This window comes from Marmota marmota, unplaced genomic scaffold, assembly GCF_001458135.2.
Source record: "Marmota marmota marmota unplaced genomic scaffold, marMar, whole genome shotgun sequence".
Taxonomy (NCBI): domain Eukaryota; kingdom Metazoa; phylum Chordata; class Mammalia; order Rodentia; family Sciuridae; genus Marmota; species Marmota marmota.
In genome coordinates, this window is record NW_026000240.1 from 7,873,444 (window position 1) to 7,887,819 (window position 14,376).

The 14,376-nt window shown below is 49.1% G+C and overlaps 1 protein-coding gene and 1 long non-coding RNA gene across 6 annotated transcripts in view; one reads left to right on the forward strand and one right to left on the reverse strand.

Annotated features, from left to right (window-relative positions):
* Wwtr1 (WW domain containing transcription regulator 1) overlaps nt 1–2,576 on the reverse strand; it is a 120,170-nt gene extending 117,594 nt beyond the window's left edge. For both annotated transcript variants that reach the window (XM_048794112.1, XM_048794114.1), the window contains exons 1-2: nt 2,240–2,576; nt 1,393–1,826 (exon numbers count right to left, since the gene is read on the reverse strand). In XM_048794112.1, coding sequence (XP_048650069.1) covers nt 1,393–1,823 — 431 coding nt within the window. In that variant the 5' untranslated portion in view covers nt 1,824–1,826; nt 2,240–2,576. The remainder of the gene's footprint in view (nt 1–1,392; nt 1,827–2,239) is intronic.
* A 31-nt stretch (nt 2,577–2,607) lies between these two features.
* Nucleotides 2,608–10,517, forward strand: LOC107143267. 4 transcript variants are annotated; one of them, XR_007344100.1, is made up of 5 exons: nt 2,608–3,618; nt 4,363–4,528; nt 5,364–5,457; nt 6,703–6,746; nt 9,908–10,517. It is a non-coding gene; the product is annotated as an uncharacterized LOC107143267 (long non-coding RNA). The 4 variants fall into 4 exon arrangements; XR_001503675.2 differs by having other exon boundaries at nt 2,608–2,682; XR_007344098.1 differs by lacking the exon at nt 2,608–3,618 and having other exon boundaries at nt 3,984–4,528.
* The last annotated feature ends 3,859 nt before the right edge of the window (nt 10,518–14,376 follow it).

Consider the following 14,376-nt stretch of genomic DNA (forward strand, 5'->3'; position numbering starts at 1 on the left):
TGCCCACAGCTTGGGGACAAGGAGAGACTAAGAACTGGTCATCTCTGGGCGTATGTTCCTAAGGACTTCTCACACCCAGTACCAGATACTAGTGGCCGAAGAGGAGCTGGACTAAGCTTTCAAAATAGCACACAAGGTGTTAATATTTCAAACTTTTCAACACAGTTTTTGAAATAAAGTCTACTCCACCAAAGAAATAGGGGCTTTAACTCTGAGGCAAGTTCTTAGGCATCTCTCTCACTGAGCCAATGCCAGCCAGGGCAGGCAGTCCTACACCAAGCAAACCATCGGGCTCAGCTCCCAGCCAGGCCTGAACAGCCTAACCCTGCAGCCTCCTAGGCATACTTCCAGTTCCAGCAGGGTTTCTGCTTGGCAAAGTAATAATTTTAGAGTACCCCAGGTGAAACGATCTCCTCCAGTGTTTGAGAATGCATTTTCCTCTACAATCCAATTTGAAAATTCAAATCTACTGTAAAAGTCTTTACATCAAAAAGTTCAAACAGCTGGGTGCAAGTGGCACATGCCTATAATCCCAGCAACTGGGGAGGCTGAGGCAGGAGGATCCAAGTTCCAGGCCAGCCTCAGCATTAAGTGAGGCCCTAAGCAACCTAGTAAGACCCTGTTTCAAAATAAAACATAAAAAGAGCTGGGGATGTAGTTCAAATCCCAGTTTAAAAAAAAAAAAAAAAAAAAAAAAAGCTAGAATAATTAAGGAAAGCAGGGTAACGAGGGAGACTCCCGACTGGACAGTATTTTAGGTCACCAAGTGTGACATAATAAAACTCCTGACCCAATTTCCACACGATCATGTTCCAGCCCACAGCTACTGACATCACTGTGCTCTGTGGTCATTACGTCACCCAGTTGGGAGCAGTGCGGCCTACCAGGCCCTGTTCACTTTTCCAGCTTGCTTCTACCAAGAGACTAGAGGCTGCCGATCCTCTTCCAGGACTGCTTCTCCCAACTTTTCCCTCTATATCTTGGTGTCACATCCCTATGGACCTGGCTGTGGGCTGGCTATCTGATCTAGAGCCCTCAGTGAAGACACAGGGGCTAAGGGCCTATGTTACCTACAGGTTTTATGGGAATCCCCCCCCCAAAACTTCTTTTCTCCAAAGTGTGAGAGTTTCTAAGTCCTGAATCTGTTGGGTCTTCCAGGTCCATGAACGAACTTCACAGACTTCGCTGTTTCTGATCCCTTATAAGCCCATCTCCCAGATACTCGCCCCCTACTCCTTCCAGCTTTCCAAGTCTTGGAGGGAAAGCACTTACAGTCCCTCCTCGATCCCCCCCCCCCCACGCCGCCGCCACACACAAGCACACGCACACGCACACACTCGCGCGCTCGCCAGGCACCGCGACAGTGGCCCCGTTGGCTCCAGGCTGACTTACTTGAGGAAGTACGGCTGCCCAGTGGCGGTGAAGGCCATCTCCCAGCCTGGGGGCAGCGGCAGCTCGTCTGTCACGTCGTAGGACTGCTGGCGGAGGTGCGCGTGCTGCTGCGCGGAGCTGGCCGTAGCGCCCGCACCGGTGCCCAGCTGCAGGGATGCGGGAGAGGAATGCGAGCGGACGTGCTGCGCGCCGCTGGCCAGCCGCGGCCCGGGGTGGCCGCCCGACGAGTCGGTACTGGACTGCCGCGAGTGCGAGCCCGAGTCGGGCTCCTTGAAGAAGGACTCCGGCAGGATCTTCTTCCGCCACGAGCTGGGCTTGGGGTTCATGACAGAGTTGAAGAGGGCCTCGAGGTCTGTGTCGAGGTCCTGCGTGACGTGGATCACTTGCTGCCCGGGCGGCGGGAGAGGTGGGGGCGCCGAGGACGGATTCATCTTCTGCAAGAGGAAGGCAGATCAGATTAGCCTTTAGTTCAAGTTGGAGGGAGGAGTTGGGATGGGGAGGGAATAGGGATAAGAGAAATAGAGGACACAGTTAGGTGTCCATACAGGGATCCCGGACACCAGCGGCAAGCCCAGCCGGATGGGGGAGGGGTCCCTCCTGACCTCCAGAATTATGCAACTTTCCTGAAGCCAAGAAGTTGCCGGGAGGAGGAGGAGCGGGGAGGTGGGGAGCAGCTGCACTGAGACGCTGCTGAATTGCGGTGGCAGAGGACCGGTCGTAGCTTTCCAGAGAAGGCGGCCCCCCGAACAAGTCAATCGGGCCAAGTCCGCGGAGTCGCCTCTCCGGAAACCGGAGGACACGGCGCCCTGGAGTAGTGCGGACGAGCGGGCGCGCCAGCGGGCACTACCTGGGCGCGCAGCGAAGCCGAGCCCGAACGCGCGGCGGCAGCCGTCCCGCCGGAGCTGGCCGTCGGCCCGAGTCGCCGGGGTACGTCCGGAGCTGGCGGAGGTGGAGCCCCGCCCCCGCTGGCAAATCTCGACTGGACTTGGTGCCCGGCCGCCGAGGGACTTGCGCGCTCACATCCCCCGAGCCGGCCTCAGGCGCTCGCGCGTGGCGACAAAGAGGCGCAGAAGCAGCAGACGGCGCAGTCACAGCACCTCCCGAACTGTCCCATAAACAAAGTTTGAAGCAAACTCCCACCCCCAGGAAAGAGGCGGGCCCGAAAGTTGAGCTGTTGAATTATGCATGATCTCCAAGTCCAGAGCCGCCAGCCCCGTTGGCCCCTCCTCTTCCTCCTCCTCCTCCCACCCGGGCTCCAGAAAACCCTGGGCGTGATGGGTACTTTACAGGGTAAGAGGAGCCGGGTCCCCCCCACACACACCCACTCCTCCCGGCGGCGCGGACCTCTCCCGCGGAGCCCTGGGTCTGCATTCCTTTGCGTTTACCACGGACTTGGGGCGGGATCAAAGGGAAAGTGGCCCGAGCCTGTTTAATCAAGGGCTTGTGGACCGAAACCAAGCCTGAGGTGGCGGAGGGCACGCGGGTGAGGGGCCGAGGACGAGAAAGGGTCGGTCCTGGGCGCTGCGCCTTCCCTCCAGCAGGGCGCGGAGCCTCAGGCACCGGGAGGGCTGCACTGACCCGCAGTTCTGCCAGAGGTCAGGCCAGACTGCGCCCGGCGCGGGGAGACACCGAAAAGGCCAGCCTTTCTTCGGGAGGCTGCTTAGCGCTTGTGACCATATTTGGTCTGGTGAGAAGGCATCTTGGCTGCTTGGCTTTCAATTGTCTGCTAGAGCGCAGACGGTGCCCAGAAAGTGCCTCTGTTGCCGGAGACGCAGCTTCGCCCACGGGTGGGTTGTAAACAACCTTCAAATCATTCACCAATCCTTCGTTTCCTCCACGGGGTGAAGGGCCAGAAGGGGTAAAGAAGAAACCGGATCAAAGCTGGGTGCTGGAAGGGGAGAGCAGTTGCGCCCCCCTCCCCCGCGACATCCGCGCGGGTAGTGGGAGGATTGGAATGTCCCTGACGCCCTCCAGGGAGCCTGCAGCCAGGATGGAACACAGGCAGGTGGCTGGGAGTAGAGAGGGTGCGCCAGTGACCCGGAAAAAGCCACCCACCCTCCCACTGCCTGGATAAGGGCAAGGGGGAGACCCCCCGCCTCAGGGAGGAGGTCTGGCCTGGAGAGACAGCTGCGGGGAAGTGGGAGGCGGCCTCGCCCTCCGCAGCAGCTCAATTCCTTCCCTCCCTCGACCCTTTTCCCTTGCCCGAAAAGAAGATATGGCTGCAAGGTAAGTTAGGCTCCAGGAGGCCCCCACCCTTCCCACTGACCCAAATAGAGGTTTATTAAAGAAGCCAAGGGGGCGATATATGTTCCGCCCTTTGCTCAGCACTGGGCCACCTACACACCGCTTGTTAAATAGAATAAAATTTTATTAAGTTCAGGCATTGTGCCTCATCGCTTTTATAAGGGTGAAACAAAGTCAAAATTAAAATCTCAGAGTTGAAGAAGAAAAGTTTAAGGAAAGACAAGGCCATTTTCTTCTCTTTTTTTTTTCTCTTTTCTCCCCCCACCCTTTGGTACAGGGATTGAACCTGGGGACACAACACTGAGCCACATCCCCAGCCCTTTCTATTTTTTATTTTGAGACAGGATGTTGCTGCTAAGTTTCTCAGGGTCTCCCCAAGTTGCTGAGGCTCTTCTAGAATTTGCCATCCTCCTGCCTCAGCCTCTGAAGTCACTGGAATTACAGGTGTGTGCCATTGTGCTAGGCTGAATGGCTGCATCCTATCCCAAATTGAGATCCAAAGTATCTGTACATGGAAGTGCTCTTGTTCCATTCCTCACAGACTGGGGAAAAGCAGGGCTGCTTTAGAGGAAGACATGGGCATGGATGAACTTCAAGATAAGTGGAACTTGGGTTGATCCAGAAGCCCCTGAAACTTCATGTTTCCCATGCCCACAGGACTGGCAGAGGGGAAGGGAGAACCACTATAGTTCACTTGTGAGTAGAGTCTTTTTGAACTATCTTCAGAGGACACAGCAGTCGCAACATGAGGAAATGAGCTATGGAACTGGAGGCCAGCCATGACTAGGACCATATGGTCACTAATTCAGAAGCTGTGGGACTGATTTGATGGTGAAAGGATGGAAACTTGAGACCATGCCTGCTCTAGGAAGGCCTTCACTGCAGAAGGAAGGTGAGAATCAGGGTACGAACTGAATGAACAGTAAGATCAAGGCTGGGATTGGATGGGCAAGGATGTACTCTTTATTCCTTACCAAGCTTCAAGAAATAGTGCCCAACACGGTGACTCTAGCTTGTGATCCCAGACACTCAAGAGGCTGAGGGAGGAGGATCCCAAGTTCCAGGCCAGCCAGGGCAAATTAACAAATTAGTAATTTCAGATTAAATAAAGGTACAGGTGTCCTGTGTGTAGCAGGTGCTGCCCATGCAGGGCAGCATGGGGCAGTAGTGAAGTATAATTTCTGAAGCAAAATGCTTGATTGAGTCACCTCGGTTAGAGGGTTAAGTTCTCTATTCCTGGGTTTCCCCCTTTGTAAATTAGGGACATCAACAGTACCACTCACTAAATAAATTTTATCTGTTGACCTGTGACTTGGAATACAAGCTTTGGAGAGACTAACTCTGCTCTCTACATTGGGCAAGTGACCTAGCCTCCCTAAGTCCCAGCTGATTCACTTACAACTTGGTGAGAAGGAGGTAATAGTCTGTCCTGCTGCCATGGACCGTGCTTGCTCTGTGCAGCTTACATAGTCCCTCCTCTTAAATCTGGACTGAGCCAGGAGAATGCTGCCATGACCAGTGACATAAGCTAGTGCCGCCCACCCACCCCCTTAAGAAGGCATAGAAGCTTCTGCTTTTGCACTTTGGGAAGACCTGAGTCACTAGATTCAAAAGTCCAACTACCCTGCTGGGGGAACCACATCGATAAAGAGATGTCCTAAGATTAGTGGAGGAGGGGAAAGTCCAGCTACTCAGTATCAGAGCTGATTTGAGCTCTACCCCTACAGGCTGACTGCAGACACCTCTGCAACCTCCCTACCAAACAGCAGCAGAACACAGTGAGCCCAGCCCAGAGGGCAGAATCGTGAGCAAATAAAATAGGTACTGTTTTATGCCACTAAATTTGGGGGGTTTAAAATACAAAATGTGCATTCTGCTGATTAAGATTTTTTTAAAATTTTCTTGGTGCTGGGGATTGAACACAGGGCCTAACACAATGCTTTACCACCAACTACGACCTCGTGGAAAATGTAGACCCAAAGAATGGGTAACAAATTCTATATCCCTACTTTACAGATGAGGAAACTGTCTCAGAGAGTTTTAAAGTATTTTGTCCAAGTAAATACAATGAAATCATGAAAAAACCCTGGGAATTAGCCCAGGGTTCTTAAACCCAGAGCAGAGCACTTTTCTATTCTCCTATCCTGTGTAGAGCCGGGGCCTGGTCCCTGGTGTGGCCATTTTAAATCCTCTTTCAGGGAGAAACTCCACAGTTTTTATAGGATAATCAATTGAGAGGACACGCCTGCCGATATGCAAACACTTTCCACCCTAATCCAGCCCCAAAGCTTCCCTAGGCCCACTTTCTTCAAGAGGCCCCTCCCTCCTTACACAGTGGGCAGCCCAACTGCTGTTCCTTTGGTGCCCCTCAGATCCCTTCCTCCTTTCACACCCCCACATCAGGACCTTATCTCAAATTCTCCCAGGAGCCTCCCAACTGGTTTCTCTGCTCCAGTCTCTGTCTCTGTCTCCTATTTTCATGACGTCATTCTTTGGCTCAGGAATCTTTTTGACAATTGCCTGAAAGAAAAAAGTTCAAAGCTGTCAATCTCCCAACAAATTGCCATCTGGGTATCTTTCTGACTTGCTTCTTACATGGCCCAATGAGAAAGTTTCCTCCATCCACTCCAGCCAGGCTGTGACAAGCACATTGGGCCAGTTCCTTGAATACACCTCAGACGGAATTCAAAACTCCGTCTGCTTTGACAAGCCTTCCCCAATCTCTCCCTTCTTTCTCCTAAGTTCTTGTTCTTGCCTTTTTCACTGAGCCACATTCCCAGCCCTTTTTATTTTTTTATTATGAGACAGGGTCCTGCTAGGTTGCTTAGGGCCTCAGTAAGTTGTTGAGGCTGCTCTTGAACTTGTCATCCTCTGCATCAGCCTTTTTGGCTGGGATTACAGACGTGCACCACTGCACCTAGCCATGATTCCTTGAGCGCATAGTGGTTCTTTCTGATTGTGCCCATTCTTCTCTCAATACCTGTGAGTGTGCCCTTAACAATTAATGAGTACCCCCTATCACTGGCTACAATTGTGTCACTGCCCATCTGCTTGGCTCTTTAACAGGATTAGGAGCTCTTGGAGAAAAGTGAAGAGGACTTGGTTTTCCTGTGAGTACTTTCCAGGCAGATGTGGTCAGTACAAATGGTGGCCTAACACAATGGCCGTTTTTTTGTTTTTGTTTTTGTTTTTTTTGTACCAGAAATTGAACCCAGGAGCACTTAACCACTGAGCCTCATCCCCAGTCCTTTTATACATTTTATTTGGAGACAGGGTCTCACTGAGTTGCTTAGCACCTCGATAAGTTGCTAAGGCTGGCTTTGAACTTGTGATCCTCCTGCCTTATCCTCCCTAGCTGCAGGGATTACAGGTGTGGCCCCCATGCCTGGCCCCAGTGGCTCTTGTTCCAACTCTTTTGGGGGGTACTAGGGATTGAACTCAGGGGTACTCGACCACTGAGCCACATCCTCAGCCCTATTTTGTAATTTATTTAGAGACAGAGTCTCACTGGGTTGCTTAGGGCCTTGCCATTGCTGAGGCTGGCTTTGAATTCAAGATTTTCTGTCTCAGCCTCCCGAGCTGCTGGGATTACAGGTGTCACCACCGCGCCGGCCTTGTCCCAACTTTTCATCTACCATTTTACCTCAGCAAAGCCTCAGGTTGCTTTTCTTAGCCTCACACATCATTCCTGCCCTTGGGGCTACTGCCTAGATCCCAGTGACCGATTCCAGCCAAGGTGAATGGTTAGAAATGTGATGTGATGGCTCAGTTATTAGAGGACTGTGGCCCAGAAACCCTTGGGCAGAACCTGCCTGGACTTGCTGAACCAGTATGGAGAAAATTCCCAAAGTCAGGGTTGGGTCATCATTAACAACTAAGGAAGAGCAAAACAGATGAGGACCTTGAGTAGATAAAGGTTTGAATAATCAAAAGTCCAACAGTTGGCTTGTTTTTATTGAAATACAAGGATTGACAAGTTCGCTGGGATATCAGAAGTGATACTTGCAAACTTCTAATTGGCCAGATCCCAGCCATCTAGCACAGCCTCACTTAAACCAAAAGAAACGGGTGTATCCACCCTGTTTTGCAGTTACTCTCCAGGTGTAGTTCTCATTGCCTTGCTTCTCTTTGGTATTCTCCCCTCCATCCCATACTGCAGAGAGAACCCAGGTACTCTACCACTGAGCTGCACCCCAGCCCTTTTTATGTTTTATTTTGAGGCAGGGTCTTACTACTTGCTGAGGCTGGCTTGGAACTTGAGATCCTTCTGCCTCAGTCTCCTGAATAGCTAGGATTCTAGGTAAGCACCCTGCACCCAACATTTGTTTGGTGTTTTGTTTTGTTTTGTTTTTTTGCAGGGAGCGGGTACCAGGGATTGAACTCAGGGGCACTCCACCACTAAACCACATCCCCGGCCGTATTTTGTATTTTATTTTGAGACAAGGTCTCACTGAGTTGCTTAGCACCTCGCAGTTGCTGAGGCAGGCTTTGAACTCACAATCCTCCTGCCTCAGCCTCCCAAGCCGCTGGGATTACAGAAATTCGACCAGCACCAGGCAGCATTTGGTGTTCTTAATTGCATCATGTACATGATAAAAAGGAAGATGATAATAGACGGACCGACCAATGTTATCTATTGCTTCAGTAGATAACACTGGGTCAAAGAAGAGAGGAATTCCTAAAATTCAGTCTTTGCCCAACTTTGGTACATTGTGTAAGTTATTTTATCCCTTATTATTTTCTTTTTTCTTTTTGGGTGCTGGGGATTGAACCCCCAGGGCACTTTACCACTGAGCTACATCCCTACATGCCCAGTCTTTTCTGTATTTTATTTTGAGACAGGGTCTTGCTAAGTTGTATAGGTCTCACAAGTTGCTGAGGCTGGCTTGAACTTGTGATCCTCCTGGCCTCAACCGCCCAAATCATTGGGATCACAGGTCTGTGTCAGGTCTCTCCATCATGGCTGGCCACTATTCATCTTTTTGCAGGGGAGGGTTCTGGGGAAAATATTTTTCAATGGGGAAAACACACTTTTGAAAATGCTTAACTTATTAAATGCTTATAATACTGTAGACACAAACTATCAAGCAATATTGCAGAGTTGCCAACTGTAGCATAATCTGTAATAGGGGAAAATTAGAAATTTTCTGCAAGAATAGCAGCTGGGCACAGTGGTTTATGCCTATAGTCCTAGCTACCCAGGAGGCTGAGACAGGAGAATCACTTGAACCCAGGTCTTTAATACCAGGCTAGGCAACATAGGGAAACCCTATCTCAAAATTAAAAAAAACAAAAAAAACCCTGTGGGCAGGGGGAGCCCAAGAGAATGACTGACTACATCTAACAATGAAGTTGATTTTTTTTTTTTTGGTATTAGGGATTTGGGAATTTAACCCAGGAGCACTTTACCACTGAGCTACATCCCCATATTTGTTTGTTTGTTTGTTTGTTTTGTTACTGGGGATTGAACCCAGGGGTGCTTAACCACTGAGCCACGTCCCCAGCCCTTTTCATTTTTTATTTTGAGACAGGATCTCGCTAAGTTGTTTAAGGTCTCACTAAATTGCTGAGGTTGACTTTGATCTTGAGATCCTCCTGCCTCAGCCTCCTGAGCCACTGGGATTAGATTGAACCCAGGTGTGCCCAGTATGTGTGTGTGTGTGTGTGTGTGGGGGGGGTCTTGCTAAATTCCTAAAGCTGACCTCGAATTTGTGATCCTTCTGCTTCAGCCACCCAAGCTGCTAGGACTACAGACATGTGCCACCCACCTGGTTCCAGTGAAGTTTGTATAGGTATCAGAAACTATGAAGGTGATACAGCCACATGAAAAAGAGAATTTAAGTTATTTGATTATTTGATATGATCACAGCAACCCTGAAGTAGTCGGAGAATCAAAAGTCGGAGGCCAGCTAAGACAACTTAGTGAGATCCTGTCTCAAAATAAAATTAAAAGGGCTGGGAGTGTAGCTCAATCCCTAGTACCACAAAAAAAGCGGGAGAGAGGAACATACCCCCACACATACACACACTTGTCAGTAAGTTTCTCTCCATACACTTCAATCTGAATAAATGTATCACAAAATAAAACATACATTTTTTTCCCCCAGGCTGGCCTCAAACTCCTGGGATCAAGGCAGCCTCCTTCTTCAGCCTCCCAAGTAGCTGGGCAAATTCATGTTTTTTTGTTTTGCAGTACTAGAGATTGAACCCAGGTGTGCTCAACCACTGAGCTACATCCCCAACCTTTTTTATTGGTTTGTTTCTTTTGTAGTTTTGAGACAAGTTCTTGCTAAGTTGCTGAAGCTGGCCTCAAACTTCCAATCCTCCTGCCTCAGTCTCCCAGTAGCCTGGCTAACTGCGTGTTTTCTGAATGCACACTGTGTGCCAGAAGCAGCCTATCAGGCCCACTTGGAAGAGTTTACCACCTGATGAGGCACTCATTGGTTGACTCCTCCCTCTGCCAGGGGAGTCCCAGGTCTGGTTCCACCAGCTGTTCAAGCCACTCCTCTTCCCTGTCTTGTTTCCCTGTTGTCGGGAGCCAGGTGTGTGCAAGCTCTACCATGACCTCTCTGTCTACATATTGTCCTGGCTCCAGTTAGGCCACTTGTCATACCTGGTCAAGAAAGGTCAATGTGTGGTTTGTAGCCAAAGAAAAAAGAAGAGGACCTGCCAAACCAAAATGGGGTACAAAAAGGGGGTCCAGGAAGGGCATCTGTCCCCACCGGAGAGCCAACACCGGTGGGCACAAGCCCAACTCACACATGTTTAAAAATGACAAAATGCTCTTTTAAAAATTCCTATTTCCAGACGATCTTAAATAAGAGGGTGGATTCGTTCTCACAAGGTGTTTGGCCATAATAAATCCTACTTTGATCACATGACTGAAGATGTCACCACTTGGTAATGGTAATTAAAAGTTGTTAGTATTTCAACCACTACAATCATAATAAGTAACGTGTGTAATGTTTTAAATCAGGCTACAAGACAATTTCACAGGTACAATCACACATAGACCTCACAGAAACCCTTGAGAATGGGCTCTTTTCCTGAAGTTGGGGGGGGGGTATTTTCAAAGTCATTTTCTTCCATGGACCCACAGGACTTTGTCACGGTGCTTTGTCACCCAATGGTCATTCAGGGCACAAAGACTCCAAAAATGACCAAGCTGTCTCCTCCCTCTCATTAAATAAACAAAAACTCACATGTGTCAGAGGTACTTAAAATGCTGTCAGACCCAAATTATTGGAGTACTTGCATAAACTGAAGAACCCTTTGATGATATAAATCATCACTAATTAACATAGAACAGGCAATCCCCCACCCCCCTTTAAGGATTGTGTCCCGAAAGTTATTTGGTTATTTCCAACACAGAATGTCTTTCGTTAAAGAAAAACACATATTAATTTCTATGATGGCTAGGCACCCTGGCCACCTCTTGTGCTCCAGATCCTGAGGCTCCACACCTCCCAACATCCTGCTGGAAGCCTCTGGACCTAGAGAACATCCTCAGTGCTCTTGATGGCCTACCGCTTCAGGGCTACCTGCCACAAAGCCAGCAGCTCCACGTCATAATTCTATCAAATCATCGTCTCCCCACTTTGGAAAAAGTGTTGTAGTTTGGAGCCTGAAGGTCCCGCAGAGGCTCATATTATTGAGGAGTCAGTCCCCAGTGCAGCAAGGCCCAGAGCTGGGGCTTTGGGGAGATGATTGGATCATGAGGGCTCTGGTGTCATCTGCTGATGGAGTCTTAATCTGGTGACACTATTGGGAGCTGGTGGGGCCTAATTTTGCAAGCCAGTCACTGAAGGTGTGTCCTGGAGAAGTTGATCTTGTCCTTGACTGCTTCCTCCTTCCTCTCTGCTTCTGGCCTGCCATGGGGTGAGCAGCTCTGTCCATTTATGCTCTCCCTGCCCTGATGCTGTCCCTCACCACAGGCCCATAGCAATGGAGCAGCCAATCATGGACTGAAACCTCTGAAACTGTGAGCCAAAATAAATCTTTCCTCCTCTAAGTTGTTTTTCTCAGGTATTTGGTCACAGTGACAAAAAGCTGACTAATGCACAAAGAGTTAAGGCAAGAGAAATCTTATAGGTCATTCTGCATATTTCCTTCCACCTCCCATTATTTCCTGTTTTACAGGAAGGAAAAGATTCTGAAAAGAATTAAAACATCAAAAAAAAAAAATGGCAGAGAAAAACTCAGAAGATCCCTGATATACCCACCAACTTACTTAATTTTTTTTTTTTTTCGTCATCCTGTCTGGCCTCAAACTCCTAGGCTCTTAGGGGTCATCCTGTGACAGCCTCCTGAGAGCTGGGACCAGTCTTGTACTACTGTATCCAGGAGGAAACTTCTATAACTGCTGTCGATGAGAGTGTCATTCAAGGCTCTGCCCTGGCTCAGGTTGCACCTGGAGTTCAGCATTAGAGGTGACAGTGATTCAATGTCTGCTGAGCTGACATGGAACCCAAAAAGTTAGCTGCTTAATGGCTTTCAAGGATAAAGGCCCCTAGATTTTTAATCATCCGTTTCTTTTGTAAATATAAAAGACTACCTCTTTTCAGTTAGACAGGGTGACTTGTACCTTTCAACAGGGAAGATGAAGTTCTTTGTCTAATATTGCAAACACATTCTCAGGTGAGAAATCTGTCACTTCCACCGGCCCTGGGATGGGTACATCGAGGTGCCCAAGGCTGACATTCACAGCTTCACATCACGGCCCAGGTCAAATTAGAAGTGATGGAGCTCATTCTCAGAACAAAATAAGTAGCCGCCAATAGAGGAAGGCGCTTCCAATAAATTCTCTGTTGATTCTGGGCCAATAGCTTCGTTGGCTCCTCCGTAAGAGCTTCCTTGGACACTCCACTCTGAGAAAGTGTCACTTGGGTTTCAGGGCTTTTTGTGTCAGTGTTTGAACACCCCCAATGAGACTGCCAGGAAGTCTCAGTCGCTTGGCTGGAAAAATCAGCATGATCTGGTGGCAAACAGCAACTTTGCTGATGAATCCTGCCTTTGACTCTGGGCAGCTTGGCCATCTGGTAACCGTGCAGCCTCCAGAGCACTGGGTGGTATGGAGAGGCCTGGCCCTTCACCTGCATCACCAACAGCCTTGGGGCAGAGACAAGGGTTCTGCTCAGTCTCTTCCATCTCACCCTGCCAGGAGTTTGGTTTTCATGGGAAAGGTAATAAGAAGAACCCCATATATAGGTGTTTTCCTTGCATGGGAACCTTCTTGGTGGCCGCAAAATCCTATCAAGGAACATCCCAGCCAAGGTTATTCCTGCACCAGTCGCATTGATTTGCAGCCTGGGAGCAGTTGGCATCAGTCTGAGAACAAGAGTTCTCTGCTTTTCTGCTCTCACACAAGCATCTGAACTCAAGGCCTCACTTAAACCAGAAATCTTCATTCTTCTGAAAATGCCCCTTCATTTGAACTTATGGTTCTGTGACTTAAAGAGACAGAGTCCCAGTTACTAGCATCCATTAAGAAGTGAAAGAAAGGAAACAAAATTAACCCAGAAAAACTCTGAAGGTGGTCTTGCCTTCTGAAAACCGAGAGGTAGATCTCTGCTTCTCTGCTACAAGTTCTAGACAAAGCTAAACCACTCTGTAACCAGCCCCCAGGACAGTTTAATTACAATAATCAACATCCATATTTATACCATATTAATAAGGTAGGTATCTGTTCAATCTTCAGTGAGTAAACTATTCATGAAAGAAAAAAACTGGAGAAAATCATAAGTCCTTGGGGGTCAGTTCAGGTTCACCAGGAAGCAGACACCAAGACTGAGAAGAGCAAGACACGAAAACAAACAAAAAAGAGCTAGCCACAGTGGGTTAATTCCCATAGGGGTTAAAAGGAGAAGGAAGAAAAGCAGGTCAGACCACAGGAAGGGGACCAGGCAGGAAAAGCCTCTGAAGCACAGCTCTGAGGCAGGCCCCCGGGGGCTCCAGGCAATCACTGACTGACTAGTGGAGATGCCCCATGATGCAGCCTGGCTCGACTCTAGCACTTGGTGGAGGGAGCCATCAGCAGGTGAGGAGACACAGCCCTGGGGTGCCCAGCACTATATGTTCACAGGTAAATAGACAATGGACAGATGGATAAAGGAAATGTGGCTTGTATGCACAATGGAGTTTTAATCCCATAAATAATGAAATTTTGTCATTTGCAGGAAAATAGGTGGAAATGGAGATCATCAGGTTAAGTGAAATAAGCCAAACTCAAGACAGACATGGGTTGAATGCTGTCTCTCATATGAGAAATCTAGAGAGTAAAAGAAGGGGAAAAGAAAAATAAAAACCCAGATCTTGTGAAAACAGAAGGGAGAACAGTAGAGAATGGGCTGGGGAGGGAGGAGGGAAGGAAATCCCGTCATGTGCACATATGAATGTATCCCACTGAAGCCACCATCACGGATGATCATAAGGTGCTACTAAATTTCATTTTAATGTCACAGTCTGTCCGCTTACTGTGGTCCCCACAGCAGATTCTCCACTGAGTTGCCGGGGGCCCTAACCAAGTCACCCACCTGGCCTCCACACACTCCACACACTGGTCCACTTTAGGAACGCAGTTCCCCAGGTTCCCGTGGGGTTCACCTCCTGAAGGGAAACTAGGAGAGAGAAGTCGGTGAGCAGACCGTAGTCCCTGTCACCGCCACGGCTGTTGAAGCCGCAGCCTTCATCTCCTTCCTCTACTGGTCACTCTGACCCTCCACATCCAATGGTGTCACTTCT